This window comes from Pelophylax lessonae (genome assembly GCF_965119305.1).
Source record: "Pelophylax lessonae genome assembly, chromosome: 5".
NCBI lineage: Eukaryota > Metazoa > Chordata > Amphibia > Anura > Ranidae > Pelophylax > Pelophylax lessonae.
The window spans coordinates 147,856,290-147,871,200 of NC_138772.1; the positions used below are offsets into that span (position 1 = coordinate 147,856,290).

The following is a 14,911-nucleotide window of genomic DNA, read 5'->3' on the forward strand; positions in this document are numbered from 1 at the left end:
ATTGGTGTAAGGCGCATGACATCATTCCACACAAGTAGAGTGCATACATGCACAGAAGTAGGAAATGCTAGTGGTGGATGGCACATATGTATGATTAAGCTAGTGAACCAGAGTGCTGGGCTAGGCACCAACTATTGTAAGTGCAATATGTTTGTTTTATGCTATATTAACCACTTCAAGACTGTACCATTTACACTCCCTTCCTGCCCAGGCCATTTTTCAGTTTTCAGTGCTGTCAGACTTTTACTCAATTTTATTCAATTACTTAGTCATGCAAAATTGTACCTAATTAATTTTTTATCATTTTCTTGAGACAGATAGAGTTTTCTTTTGGTGGTATTTAATCACCGCTGGTTTTTTTTATTTTTGTTATATAAATAAAAAAAGACCAACAATTTTAAAAGAAAATCTGTTTTTCTTTTTTCTATTATACAGTTTTGCAAAAAATGTATCTTAATAAATTTAGGCCAAAAATCAGTTCTGCTATATTTCTTTGGTTAACAGTAACACAAATGAGTGTATAATATTTAGTTTCTGTGAAAGTTATAGAGTCTACAAACTGTGGTATATACAGTATATTTGCAAAATGATCAGTCCTTATGTTCTGACTGCTAATCTAGATTCTTGAGGCCCTAAAATGCCAGGACAGTAAAAATGCCCCCCAAATGACCCCTTTTTTGTAAAGTAGACAGTCCAATGTATTTAGTAAGAGGCATTGTGAATTTTTTGAAGTTGTAATTTTTTGCCACAGTTTTTGGAAATCTGAAGAAATTATTTTTTTTTTCCACAAAGTTGCAATTTTAACAAGTTATTTCTCACACACAACATAGGCATAGGCACACTAAAAAACATTTCGCTACTCCCCTGAGTATGGGGATACCACATTTGTGAGACTTTTTCACAGCCTAACCACACAGAGAGACCCAAAATCCAAGGAGCACCTTCAGGCTTTAAGGGGGCATAAACTATGCATCTAATTCCCTGACTGTACAATGAGGGAAAAAAAAGTATTTGATCCCCTGCTGATTTTGTACGTTTGCCCACTGACAAAGAAATGATCAGTTTATCATTTTAATGGTAGGTTTATTTTAACAGTGAGAGACAGAATAACAACAAAAATATCCAGAAAAACAAATTTCAAAAAAGTTATAACTTGATTTGCATTTTAATAAGTGAGATAAATATTTGATCCCCTATCAACCAGCAAGATTCCTGGCTCTCAGGTGTCTTCTGTACAGGTAACAAACTGAGATTATGAGCACTCTTTTAAAGGGAGTGCTCCTAATCTCCTTTTGTTACCTGTATAAAAGACACCTGTCCACAAAAGCAATCAATCAATCCGATTCCAATCTCTCTACCATGGCCAAGACCAAAGCGTTGTACCATCAAATCTTGGGTGAGAACCTCCTTTCCTCAGCCAGGGCTTTGAAATGAGTCGTAGATGGGTATTCCAGCATGACAACGGCCCAAAACACACGGCCCAGGCAACAAAAGAGTGGCTCAAGAAGAAGCAAATTAAGGTCCTGGAGTGGCCTAGAGAGTCTCCAGACCTTAATCCCATAGAAAATATGTGGAGGGTGTTGAAGGTTTGAGTTACCAAATGTCAACCTTAAAACCTTAATGACTGCAGAGAGGAGTGGGATAAAATCCCTTCTGAGATGTATGCAAACCTGAAGTTTTAGTTCAAAAATATAGTTTGTTGTTAAAAAGTAAACTGTAGAAAAAACATATACAGACAAGTAGTACAAGGCTTATAGCACTTTCAACTAGGTATTAGACAATATCCCATTAATATTTAGTGCACTCAAAACGTAATGTAATAAATCCACTTTGTGCGCTTGTTCCTCTACATGTTTTGCGGTAATGACCCGCTTCTTCAGGGGGAAAGCTATGTACAGTGCCTTGCGAAAGTATTCGGCCCCCTTGAACTTTGCGACCTTTTGCCACATTTCAGGCTTCAAACATAAAGATATAAAACTGTAATTTTTTGTGAAGAATCAACAAGTGGGACACAATCATGAAGTGGAACTAAATTTATTGGATATTTCAAACTTTGTTAACAAATAAAAAACTGAAAAATTGGGCGTGCAAAATTATTCAGCCCCTTTACTTTCAGTGCAGCAAACTCTCTCCAGAAGTTCAGTGAGGATCGATCTCTGAATGATCCAATGTTGACCTAAAGGACTAAGGATGATAAATAGAATCCACCTGTGTGTAATCAAGTCTCCGTATAAATGCACCTGCACTGTGATAGTCTCAGAGGTCCGTTTAAAGTGCAGAGAGCATCATGAAGAACAAGGAACACACCAGGCAGGTCCGAGATACTGTTGTGGAGAAGCTTAAAGCCGGATTTGGATACAAAAAGATTTCCCAAGCTTTAAACATCCCATGGAGCACTGTGCAAGCGATAATATTGAAATGGAAGGAGTATCAGACCACTGCAAATCTACGAAGACCTGGCCGTCCCTCTAAACTTTCAGCTCATACAAAGAGAAGACTGATCAGAGATGCAGCCAAGAGGCCCATGATCACTCTGGATGAACTGCAGATATCTACAGCTGAGGTGGAAGACTCTGTCCAAGTATAGGATAACAATCAGTCGTATACTGCACAAATCTGGCCTTTATGGAAGAGTGGCAAGAAGAAAGCCATTTCTTAAAGATATCCATAAAAAGTGTCGTTTAAAGTTTGCCACAAGCCACCTGAGAGACACACCAAACATGTGGAAGAAGGTGCTCTGGTCAGATGAAACCAAAATCAAACTTTTTGGCAACAATGCAAAACGTTATGTTTGGCGTAAAAGCAACACAGCTCATCACCCTGAACACACCATCCCCACTGTCAAACGTGGTGGTGGCAGCATCATGGTTTGGGCCTGCTTTTCTTCAGCAGGGACAGGGAAGATGGTTAAAATTGATGGGAAGATGGATGGAGCCTAAATACAGGACCATTCTGGAAGAAAACCTGATGGAGTCTGCAAAAGACCTGAGACTGGGGCGGAGATTTGTCTTTCAACAAGACAATGATCCAAAACATAAAGCAAAATCTACAATGGAATGGTTCACAAATAAACATATCCAGGTGTTAGAATGTCCAAGTCAAAGTCCAGACCTGAATCCAATCGAGAATCTGTGGAAAGAACTGAAAACTGCTGTTCACAAACGCTCTTCATCCAACCTCACTGAGCTTGAGCTGTTTTGCAAGGAGGAATGGGCAAAAATTTCAGTCTCTCGATGTGCAAAACTGATAGAGACATACCCCAAGCGACTTACAGCTGTAATCGCAGCAAAAGGTTGAACTACAAAGTATTAACTTAAGGGGGCTGAATAATTTTGCACGCCCAATTTTTCAGTTTTTTATTTGTTAAAAAAGTTTGAAATATTCAATAAATTTCGTTCCACTTCATGATTGTGTCCCACTTGTTGATTCTTCACAAAAAATTACAGTTTTATATCTTTATGTTTGAAGCCTGAAATGTGGCAAAAGGTCGTAAAGTTCAAGGGGGCAGAATACTTTCGGAAGGCACTGTAAATACTCTGGAAATATAATAAAGACAAAAGGACAATATAAACATTCAAACGATATACAGCAACGCTGTTATAGAAGGTGAATATATAACGTTATCTAGAAGGTGAATATATAACGTTTTATAAAATATAAACAGTGCAGGGGAAAAAAAGGAGACATAGCAGATGGCACAATGGTCACCGGGATCAAGAGATAACTCCACCAAATTATGAGCCTTGTACTACTGTCTGTATATGTTTTTTCTACAGTTTACTTTTTAACAACAAACTATATTGTTGAATAAAATGTATGTACTTTTATATATACCTTTTCTGTATATGATTTTATACCCAAGGTACCTAGAAAGTCCAACATACATACCTTCTCCTCCCCCCTTTGTTACCTGGAGACTACTTTATTTGGGGAAATAGTCTTCTGCTTCCCACCAATCACTTAAATTATTCATGGATGTTGGTACCATCTACTGTAAATAGACTATTAATTTAGAGGCTCGTTCACTCTCTCTGTGCAAACCTGGTGGCCAACTACAAGAAACATTTGACTTCTGTGATTGCGAGCAAAGGCTTTGCCACCAAGTACTAATCTATGTTTTGCGAAGGGGTCAAATACTTAATTCACTCATTAAAATGCAAATCAATGTATTATTTTTTAAAATGCGTTTTTCTGGACTTTTTTCTTGTTCTGTTTCTCACTGTTAAAATAAACCTACCATTAAAATTATAGACTGATCATTTATTTGTCAGTGGGCAAAGGTACAAAATCAGCAGGGGATCAAATACTTTTTCCCTCACTGTATTATCACCCATAGCAGTCCCCCTACAAGCCAAACAAGCCTAACTACTGGTACGTGGCTGCCTCCAGGAATGCCATGTTCACTGGCCAGGAAGTACAGGAGGCTGAAGAAAGGAAGAACAAAAGAGTTTCTGTGGTTCCAGGATTGCAGTTGTATGCAGGGGATGGCTGGGACTGGTGTTTTGTTGGAATGTAGTCAGCGGGATGTGCAGGTGGATCAGTTCACGTGCCAGGGCAGTGACATGGTCAATAAAACAGGCCAGGGTCAGTACAGGAGGCAGACAGAGGCAATACTGCACTGGTGTGGCGGTGATCAGGAATGCTTTTGCTGGCTGTACTGCCTCTGATGCCACTGTACTGATGTGATGCAGATCAGGGACACTGTTGCTGTGAACAGCTGAAAACTACCCTCTTACCCGCATTTTTCTGAAGAGTTTTCAGATCTTACTGATCTTTTTTCTAAGGATCAAGTAACAAAATTGATTATAGAATCCCGCCTCGTAGGTTATTCGTTTTGCCCAAATGTGCATTTTAAGGCTTAGGTTCACACTTCTGTGATCTGATTTTTATCTGACTTTCAGGGTGATTATTTAGTGTCACTTGGTTGCATTTTGGGTGTGGTTTGCATGTTCTATGGAGGGCCAAAATCACTGTGTAATTACGCTAAAGTAGTACAGGACCCTTTTCCAAAATTGCACCGGGCTGAGTTACATTTATGTGAATGGCACTATTGAAAACATGTAATTTTCATTGGCAGTTGATTCTGTGAAAATGAAACTCCTGATTTGTATTCTTTTTAATTTGCTGCCCTGCACTTTAAAAAATAAAAGCAGCTTTCACTGTTAAACTCAACTTTCCCCAGCGCTGTCTTCTGCAGACTTATCCCTCTGGCATCTATTACTGGTGTTTTTTGGGGTTGAATGACAGCCAGCTTCATCCAACCTACTTCTGGTGAGCCCAGGGTGTTTTGGACACTCTCTCTCTGGGGTTGCGTCATCACGCAGTCTAGGCCTACAGGACTCCTTCGCTGAGAACTGCTAAGTTCAGGAGGAAGGAATGTCTGAAGCTGCAGCTGAGGAAGAACCGATGATGTCGCTGGACTAGCCTGAAAAAAAATGTGTTGGGTATGTTTTTTGAAAAAACAAATTCAGCGAGGGGCTTTGGGGGTAAACTGGAGTTCTTCTTTATTATATAATAAAAGTATTTGGTATATTTTACATACCTTTTGTGTATAGTTTGCACATTTACTTGTGAAAAAAAAATTGCAGTGGCGGTGCTTAGGACAAACTATAACACTGCAAGGGATGCTCAAAATATTTTTTTTAATCTGTTGTTTCAGTTTGAACACCCTTAGCACTGTTCATGTTTCATTCATGTTTATCCCACGCCTGCAACTTGTGTTGGAAAGCTTGGGCTCCACATAAATATGTAGAAAATTACTCTTAAACCTCTCCTTCCTCCACTGGAGCATGTCCAAGCATTTTTTTATTTTACCTTTTTTCTGTAGCGAGAATTAGCTTTTATTGCTCTTTGTGATGTCATTAGCAGGCTTGTAAAATTGTTGCAGAGGCAGATGCTGGGAACTAAGTACCAGTTCCAAGTAGGCATGCCTCCCAGAACTACATCTCCCAGGAGCTCTTACCCTGTGCACAGTATGTGGGCAGGGGAAAGGCAGCCGAATTTGTTTTGCAAGGCAATAAGTCAATATATGTACAGTATGTGAAGTAAGACAGAGAGGGCTGGGGATAGGAAGAGTTCTGTAATCCAGCAGGTACAGCTGAGAAGGCTGCTTGGGAGGGATTTCTGGGCAGTAGGGGCAGCATTGCCAGCTTACTACAAGCAATTAGGAGCTTGCTGGATTTTTTGGCAGGATCATCAGATTTTTTTTCTTGCAGCATTTTCCTTTAGTTCTTACAGTGAACTGTTTTTTTTTTTTTTTGCCCAGACATTGACTTAAAAGAAAAGAAAATAGTATAGATGTTTAGATGATTTGGCCTGTGCTCATCTTTACCCAAGTCCAGATTATTGCAGCAGAAAAACAGGAGAAGCAGAAGTATACTCTGTAACAGTGAAACGATAATCATTGCTCTAGATAACTGTACTTTCAAAGGGCAGACTTACTGGGTAAAAGTCATTTTTCATGTTTTATCTTGCAGGGTTATGGCACTCATTTAATGAATCATTTGAAGGAATATCACATCAAACATAATGTATTGAATTTTCTCACCTACGCTGATGAATATGCAATAGGCTATTTCAAGAAACAGGTACAATGAGTTACTGCAAATTAACATTCATTGCAAATGTATGTATGCATATATTGTTCTTTTACAACTGGAGATTGGTTAGTATTTTAGTCAAAGCCTTATTCAGTAGAGGATAGAGAAGAGCAGACAGCCTTTTCTTGTTATTTCACCTAAAATGTGTGCTGCCACAATTCGGTCAGATATTTCATTTTACTTTGCTATTGGTAGACATGCATTCACAGACATTCACTTGGATAGAATGAAGAAAAGTACCATAAACATCTAAAGATGTAAAAGTCAAATAAAAAATCAAATTTGGGTAAACACTGCAATAATCATGCACACTATGTGTTTGCTTCAAATACAATGTACCACTGCTCAAAAAAAATTAAAGGAACACTTTGAAAACACATCAGATTCCAATGGGGAAAATATCATGCTGGATATCTATACTGATATGGAATGAGTAAAATGTTAGAAACTAAAAGGATGCTACATCGTTTGATGGAAATTAAAATGATTAAATTAAAAAGGCCTGACATCAAAGACACCCCGTAAATCAAAGTGAAAAAATAATGCAACAGGCTAGTCCATTATGCTGAAATTTTATTGCAGCAACTCAAAATGATACATGGTTTTTAGTGCTTGTATGCATGCCTGACAATTTCAGGCCATGCTTCTAATGAGACAAAGGATGGTGTCCTGGGGCATTTCCTCCCCAGATCTGGACCAGGGCATCACTGAGCTCCTGAACAGACTGAACAGACTGAGGTGCAACCTGGCGGCGTCGGAAGGACCAAAAAACATAATGTCCCAGAGGTGTTTTGTTGAATTTAGGTCAGGCGAGTGTGGGGGCCAGTCAATGGTATTATTTCTTTCATCCTCCAGGAACTGGCTGCATACTCTCGCCACATCAGGCCGGGCATTATCGTGCACCACGAGGAACCCAGGACACACTGCACCAGCATAGGGTTTGACAATGGGTCCAAGGATTTCATTCCGATATCTAATGGCAGTTAGGGTGCCATTGTCTAACCTGTAGATGTCTGTGCGTCCTTCCATTGATATGGCTCCCCAGACCATCACTGACCCACCACCAAACTGGTCATGCTGAATGATGTTACAGGCAGCATAACATTCTCAACAGCTTCTCCAGACCCTTTCATGTCTGTCACATGTGCTCAGGGTGAACCTGCTGTCATCTGTGAAAAGCACAGGGCGCCAGTGGCAGACCTGCCAATTCTGGTGTTCAATGGCAAATGCCAATCGATATGCACGGTGCCGGGCAGTCAGCACAGGGCCACTAGAGAACTTTGGGCCCTAAGGCCACCCTCATGAAGTCTGTTTTTGATTGTTTGGTCAGAGACATTCACACCAGTGACCTGCTGGAGGTCATTTTGTAGGGCTCTGGCAGTGCTCATCCTGTCCCTCCTTACACAAAGAAGCAGATATCGGTCCTGCTGATGGGTTAAGGACCTTCTATGGCCTTGTCTAGCTCTCCTAGAGTAACTGCCTGCCTCCTGGAATCTCCTCCATGCTCCTGAGACTGTGCTGGGAGACAGAAAACCTTCTGGCAATGGCACATATTGAGGTGCCATTCTGGAGGATTTGAACTGCCTGTGCAACCTCTATAGGGTCCAGGTATCCCCTCATGCTACCAGTAGTGGCACTGACCCTAGCCAAAGACTAAACTAGTAAAAAAATGAGTAGGGAAAAAAAAATTACAGTGGCCTCCACCTGCAAAACCATTCCTGTCTTTGAGGTTGCCTCATTGTTGCCCATCTAGTGCACCGGTTGTTAATGTTATTAACACCAAAGCAGCTGACACTGATTAACAACCCCCTCTGCTACTTAACTGACCAGATCACTATCCCAGGAGTTTACTTGACTTGATGCTATACTGTAATTTAAAAGTGTCCCTTTCATTTTTTGAGCAGTGTATAACCCTTTTAAAGTAAATCGATCCCAAAAAAAGATTTGGGGCTGCCATTGCTGACCTCCTTCTAAAAATTCTAGATGTTTGGCTGTTACGGAGACTTGCTGTCTTTGCTTTTTTTTAAATGAATAACTGTCTCTAATTTCTTACATTAAGAGAGTCAGAGAAAAGTAACAAGTCCTTAACTACATACTGTAGTTACCATGGGCTTGCGCACAGGGTGTGCTGGGTGTGCCTGAGCACACCCTAATCACCCCATGCACATTAACATTATTGCTCTGTGTACTGCCAGAAAGATGGGAAAAGTCTCCCTCTTAGTGGCTCTTTTACTGTGCCGGCAGCGAGATCAGTGTGTCACACACACATGTGTTTGAGCTTTAGGGTGCACACCCTAATGCAATAGGCTGCGCACACCAATGGCGACTGGTCAGGTGACTAGTCAGTGACTCAAAAAGCTGAAGCCATAGTCAGCATTGGAACTAGGCATATAGCATGTTCAGTAAGGAGGGGAATGTTTTCATATTTAGAATAAGAACCAGGTAGTAGTTTTTAGAAAAACTAGATTCATACTTTGAATATCAGAATAGGGGAATTGTTAAATCATTTGAGGGTTCAATAATCATTAGGGAAACCTGTCGTGAGAAAGGAATGGAGGCTTTCTGCCTTGCTGTCATTCGGACCTTTTTTGTTTCAGTAGTCTTAAAGTGATTCTAAAGATATTAATTTTTTTTCATAACAAACATGTTATATTAACCTGCTCTGCGCACAGAGCAGCCCAATTCTGTTCTTTTTGGGTCCCCTACTGGTAGTCCTGGCTCCTCCCCCCTGCCGAGGGTCCCAAATAATAAGCCTCTTGCTATGGGGGCACTCGAGCAGGCTTGATCCTGAGCCACTCTCACGTGATTGGACAATGTCCAAAGGCTCCCGGTGATGTGTGAGCTGATGGGGAGAGAGAGACCCGTAAGAGAAGCTGCTCTATTGCACATCGCTGTATCGAGATGGGGCTCAGGTAAGTATAAGGGGGGATGGGGGTTACCTTAATGCATAGAATGTATTAAGGTAAAAAAATACTTCTGCCTTTACAACCACTTTAAATCACTGACCACAAGCAGTTATAGATGGGTAAGAAATTCTGAGTTTTCTTTGAATTTTCTAAACTGGATACATGCTCTAGGGCAATGAAACCTTTCCTGGAGCATTTTCGGTAGAGGTTCAATGGCATTCCAATGTTTTTCTCAAGTTTACTTTAATGTTATCTACCAGTCTCTTACCAGTGAGAAACTGTGTGCTTTACTGCTTTAAGCCCAACACAAGGGGAAAAAAGATCACATTTTCTACCCCCAGTGCCTAAGTAATCTGGCATTATGATTCATTCCAAACCCAATAATTACTTACTTGACTCAATGTGGACCCAAGTCTTTGGCAACTTAAGCAGTCAAGGCAGTGCCCACATCACAGAGAAAATACCTCCTCCCACACTGATTCAGGTCAGTATTTGGGAACAGTTAGAGGTAGGTGGACCTGGGCAAGAAAGTGTTTTTTTGTTGACCTGAGATGAGATTTAAATTAAAGCTGTAATACAATTTCTGGATTATTATTTTACCCTAAACTTTAACTCATACACGCTTTTGTTTAGTGCATCAGTCATAATATTACCAAACTGACCAACCTTCTTTGCCTTTACAAAGGTAGCTGAATCTCAAATACAATCTCAGTCTAAGATTTTCTTTATTACATGTTTTAGGGTTTTTCTAAAGACATTAAAGTACCTAAAGCACGTTATGTTGGATACATAAAGGATTATGAAGGAGCCACTTTAATGGGATGTGAGTTAAATCCCAGGATACCATATACTGAATTTTCAGTCATCATAAAGAAACAGAAGGAGGTAAAGTACTATGACTGCTTTCAAACCAATCATATCAGATTTCATTGGAATATGCCAGGGAAGACATGCCTAAGTGCCAGTTCACATTGGTGCGATGCGGGAAACCTGCAAATCCACTGCGGGTTCCCACATCGCACCCAACTCGCAGGCAGTTCACACTGCCATATGCGAACTGCAGGGAGTGTCAATACAAAGTTAACGACACCCCCAGATTAGTTCGCATATTGCAGTGCGAACTGCCAGTTCAGGCAGGAATCGGATCGCATAGGTGTGAACACCAATGCGATCCAATTCTTATGCGGACCAGAAAAAGGGTCCTGTGCGACTTTGGTCCGAATGCGATGCAAATTCAGCCATTCAATCTGCATAGCTAAATTTGCATCGCACAGACATTGCATGTGATTTGCATAGCAGTGCGGTGCGAATCACATGCGATTTCTGACATCGCATATGTGTGAACCGGCACTAAAGTGAGATGTGGGCATTAAGACCCTATATACTGTGTAGCAAAAGGTGACTTTGTTTAAATTCATTAACATGAAATGTGAATTTTTCTACATTTCTGCATCTCTTAAAACATGTATTGACTTTTTATATGGATACTTTTAAAGATACCCAAAATAACTATAAACTTCTGTAAAATACTGGTAATAGCAGCCACTGCTACAGTAACAATAGAATGCACTTGTACCTTGACTCCAACAAAAGACATTAAAAATGTATTTATAACAGGATTATATTTCTCTTTCGTTAATTGATGGACACAGCTTCTGATCTCCATAATCGGGTCATACTGCCCCTACAGGAGTAGGACACTAGGCAGAGAAAAAAAATCTGGCTATGCCTCGGGCAGTCCCAGGGGGTATTCTTCCTCTCTCTTCGATAGGTACTCCTAGTCAGGACTAAGGGCATAGTTCCTTGCTGGGATCTTTGGTCCTGGCAAATTTTTTTTTTTTGATGTTTCCTCCTGTTTTTTTTTTTCCCCTGTCAGATCTACAATAAACTGCAGGACTGTGCGACGGGCTAGATAATCTAGATCCAGTTGTGACCCCAGTTTGGCCAGCAAGTGCGCGCAGACCTCAGCCCCGCGCTGTTGGCTGTGACATAGCCACACTGGACGGGGGGCTGGCCTGCGAGCTAAACACCCCGCGAGGTCGCATACGACTTGGTCTCAACCCGAGGCGCAGTGTTCCTCCTGGCCGACAGCCCCCCCCCCCATTTCAATGGAGAGGAGTTCTGTCTGGAGCGGTGCACGCCTGCTTCCTGGTATGGTGAGTAGCTGTCCCCCCTCTCCCCCTGGAGAATTTTGGGGTGGACGTCGGACCCCCCGGGTTCCCCTCCTTCCCATCATTCACTCCCCCTTTTTCATCTGTCCCCCATCCTACCCCCCTCCACATATGTTGGGGCTGTTTGGGTGGTCTGGTCCACCTCATTGAGTGGGGGCTGGGGGGGTGCACCGCTGGCGACCGGACAATTGACTGTGCAGGGGGGGGGATTATACCTGGTGGGGGCTCCTGCCAAGGCCCCCTGTCCTGCCTGGGTCTTTCTCTGAGGCCAGGGTTCCCTCCTGGGTCCCTGTAAGCCTTGTGGTGCCGCACGGGGCCGCCATTTTGTTGTAGCCTGTGTGTTTCTATGCACTGCGGCCATGTTTTTGTAGTTTGGCCGCCATTTTGCAGTTGGTTGCTATTGAAAATAGCGGCAGCCATGACAGTGGAGCCCTGTGGGTGGCGATTTCGGTGTTGGGAGCCCCCCTGGTCCCCTTATCCCCTGGTGCTGACTCCTCGATCCTTGCACTTCCTGATAACCGCACAAGGAGTGCAAATTATCCTGGTGGCTGCAGGTGTTTATTTCTGCTGGGTGGTAAGTCTGGTGGGGTTCTCTCCTCTGCTGAGGATCATTTGGTGTCTGTACCTGGCAACCGGGTGGTACTGCCAGTGCGTGGGGGTTGTCCCTTGCAGTGTTTTACACTTTTTGTGGTGTCCCCCTGGTGACTCATGGAGTCTTTGGAGCACATCTCCCCACCTGATCCCCTTTCTGAGGCTGCGGGGCCCTCCAGGTCCCAACCATCCATCAATGCACTGATGGCAGTCCTGGAGTCCTTTATGTCCCGGGTGGAGGCGGCTTTCGGGCGACGGGCTAGCAAAAAGCACCCCCTGCCTCATCTGTCTCATCAGATCCTGAATCGGATTTGCCTGCCGCAGACGTGGGTCACCCTGCTGGGTCTGCAACCACGCTCCCGGAATCCTCTGCTAGTGAGGATGATTCCTCCACGTCTGCAACCGCATACAAAAAGGCACTGGTGGAAGCATTGATTGTACCTGTACGTGAGACCTTGAGGATGGAGGACGCAGCTGCAGCTGCGATGGAGGAGCAGGTTACCTTTGGCACTCACAAGCCATCCAGAGCGGCAAAGGTGTTTCCTTTCCCCGCCTATATTGACAGAATTGTCGCTATAGAGTGGGGACGACCAAAGCATCCCCTTGAGGTCCCTAAGCGTTTTTTTTAGGCGTTACCCCTATGCACAGTCCCTTATTAAGAAGTGGACTGTTCCACTGGTGGTGGACCCTTCGGTTTCCAGATTGAACAAAGCAACCATGATTCCAGTTGAAGAGTCCCCGGCCTTTAAGGATCTGGCTGACAGGAAGGCAGGGGCTGTGGCCCGCAATATGTACACTCTTTCTGGTTCGACACTGAGGCTGGTATTTACCATTGCCCTGGTGTCGCAAACTCTGACCGAGTGGGCTAAGCTTTTACGCCGTGAGCTGGAGGGAGAAAAGCTCCCTCCTGCCTTTGCTGGGCTGGCGGACATGCTAGTCCAGTGGCTCCTTTGATGCGACTCCTGGTCTGGTTTTCTGTTTCGGCAGTGGTCCTTCGGCGTGTCTTTTGGCTCAAATGCTGGTCTGCGCACCAGACTTCTAAAAAGGCCTTGACTGATCTTCCTTTTCAAGGAGATGGCCTGTTTGGAGCTACCCTGGATGACATCATAAAAGGTCTCACAGGGGGGAAAAGTACCTTTCTTCCGCAGGCTACTAAGGGCAAGGAACTTCGTCGTAGACGTGGACCTTCCTTCTCGGCTCATAAAAAGTTTTTTCAACCCTGAGGGCTTGAAGCCTTTCAGGGCCTCCTCTGGGGGATCCAAACGAACCTGGTCTGGCAAACCGAGAGCGGGCTTCTCCAGACCCACGGACAAGGCTCCTTCAGAATCGGGGGTGGGGGGACGTCTTGGCTGGTTTCCAGACCCATGGACTTCCCTGGTACAAGACAAGTGGGTCCATGAAGTTATTCGGTCCGGCTACAAGATCGAGTTTCACTCTTTTCTCCAGGCAAGGTTCTTTCCTTCCAACTTGCACCTGTCCCCGGACTGCTTACAGGGTCTGTATGGGGGCGGTACACGACCTGTTGCTTCAAGGGGTGTGTCCCGGTTCCGACTTCAGGACGTTTTCATGGTTTTTACTCAAACCTGTTTACATTTTTCCGGAAGGAAGGCAAAGTGCGTCCAATCCTGGACCTCAAGGTGCTGAACTGCTTTGCATGGGTGCAGTTCACAATGGAGTCCATTTGCACTGTGGTGGCATCCCTGCATCAGGGAGATTTCCTTGCCTCTATTGACATCAAGGATGCCTACCTTCACATTCCAATATGTGCCAGTCACCAGTGCTTTCTCCGCTTTGCCATGGGAGAGGAGCATTATTAGTTTGTGGCATTACCCTTTGGTCTCGCCTCCCCTCCTCGGGTTTTCACAAAAGTGTTAGCCCCGGTGCTAGCTTTGTTACGCCAATGGGGGATTGCGATGCTGGGCTACTTGGACAATCTCCTTCTGCCAGCGGAGTCTCCTACTGCTCAGGTGGAAAACCTGGAGATCACAATACAAACTTTGCAGGAGTTTTGTTGGATTCTGAATTTTCAGAAGTCTGCTTCGGTTCCGTCCTCAAACCTGGACTATCTGGGCCTGACTCTGAACTCAGCCTTAGCCAGAGTGCTCCTTCCTCTGGACAAACTCCAGAAATTGCAGGCTGCAATTCATCTCCTGCGGTCCAGCATATGGTCATCCCTCTGGACTTGCATTCGGGTGCTAGGTCTGATGGTGTCTACCTTTGAGGCGGTTCCGTTTGCACAGTTCCATACAAAGTCCCTTCAAAGGGAGATTCTGACCAAATGGGATAAGACTCCGCAGTCTCTGGACAATCAGATCCGTCGGGGGAACGAAGGAGTCCCTGATATGGTGGCTTTGTTCTTCGGGGCGCTTCAGCTGGGCAAATCCTTCCTCCCTTTGTATTGGACAGTGGTCACCACGAATGCCAGCCTGTCCATTCTGCTCAGGGGATCTGGACACTGGAAAAGTCCAGACTACCGATCAATGTCTTGGAACTCCGAGCGATCAGACGGCTCGTCTTTAGGGTTGTCCAGTGCGCATTCGATTGGACAATGCCACGCCCGTGGCTTATGTCAATCACCAAGGGGACACAAGAAGTGCCTGGCAGCTCTGGAGGTAGCCGGCATTCTAAGGTGGGCAGAATGGTT

The 14,911-nt window shown here is 43.7% G+C and overlaps 1 protein-coding gene across 7 annotated transcripts in view; it reads left to right on the forward strand.

Moving 5' to 3' along the window:
- KAT2B (lysine acetyltransferase 2B) overlaps nucleotides 1–14,911 on the forward strand; it is a 141,263-nt gene that overhangs the window by 97,367 nt on the left and 28,985 nt on the right. For 6 of the 7 annotated variants that reach the window (XM_082259703.1, XM_082259704.1, XM_082259706.1 and 3 more), the window contains exons 12-13: nucleotides 6,477–6,587; nucleotides 10,247–10,390. In XM_082259703.1, coding sequence (XP_082115829.1) covers nucleotides 6,477–6,587; nucleotides 10,247–10,390 — 255 coding nt within the window. Of the gene's footprint in view, nucleotides 1–6,476; nucleotides 6,588–10,246; nucleotides 10,470–10,865; nucleotides 10,921–14,911 lie in introns of those variants that run through there. The other variant, XM_082259708.1, reaches the window with a different exon arrangement.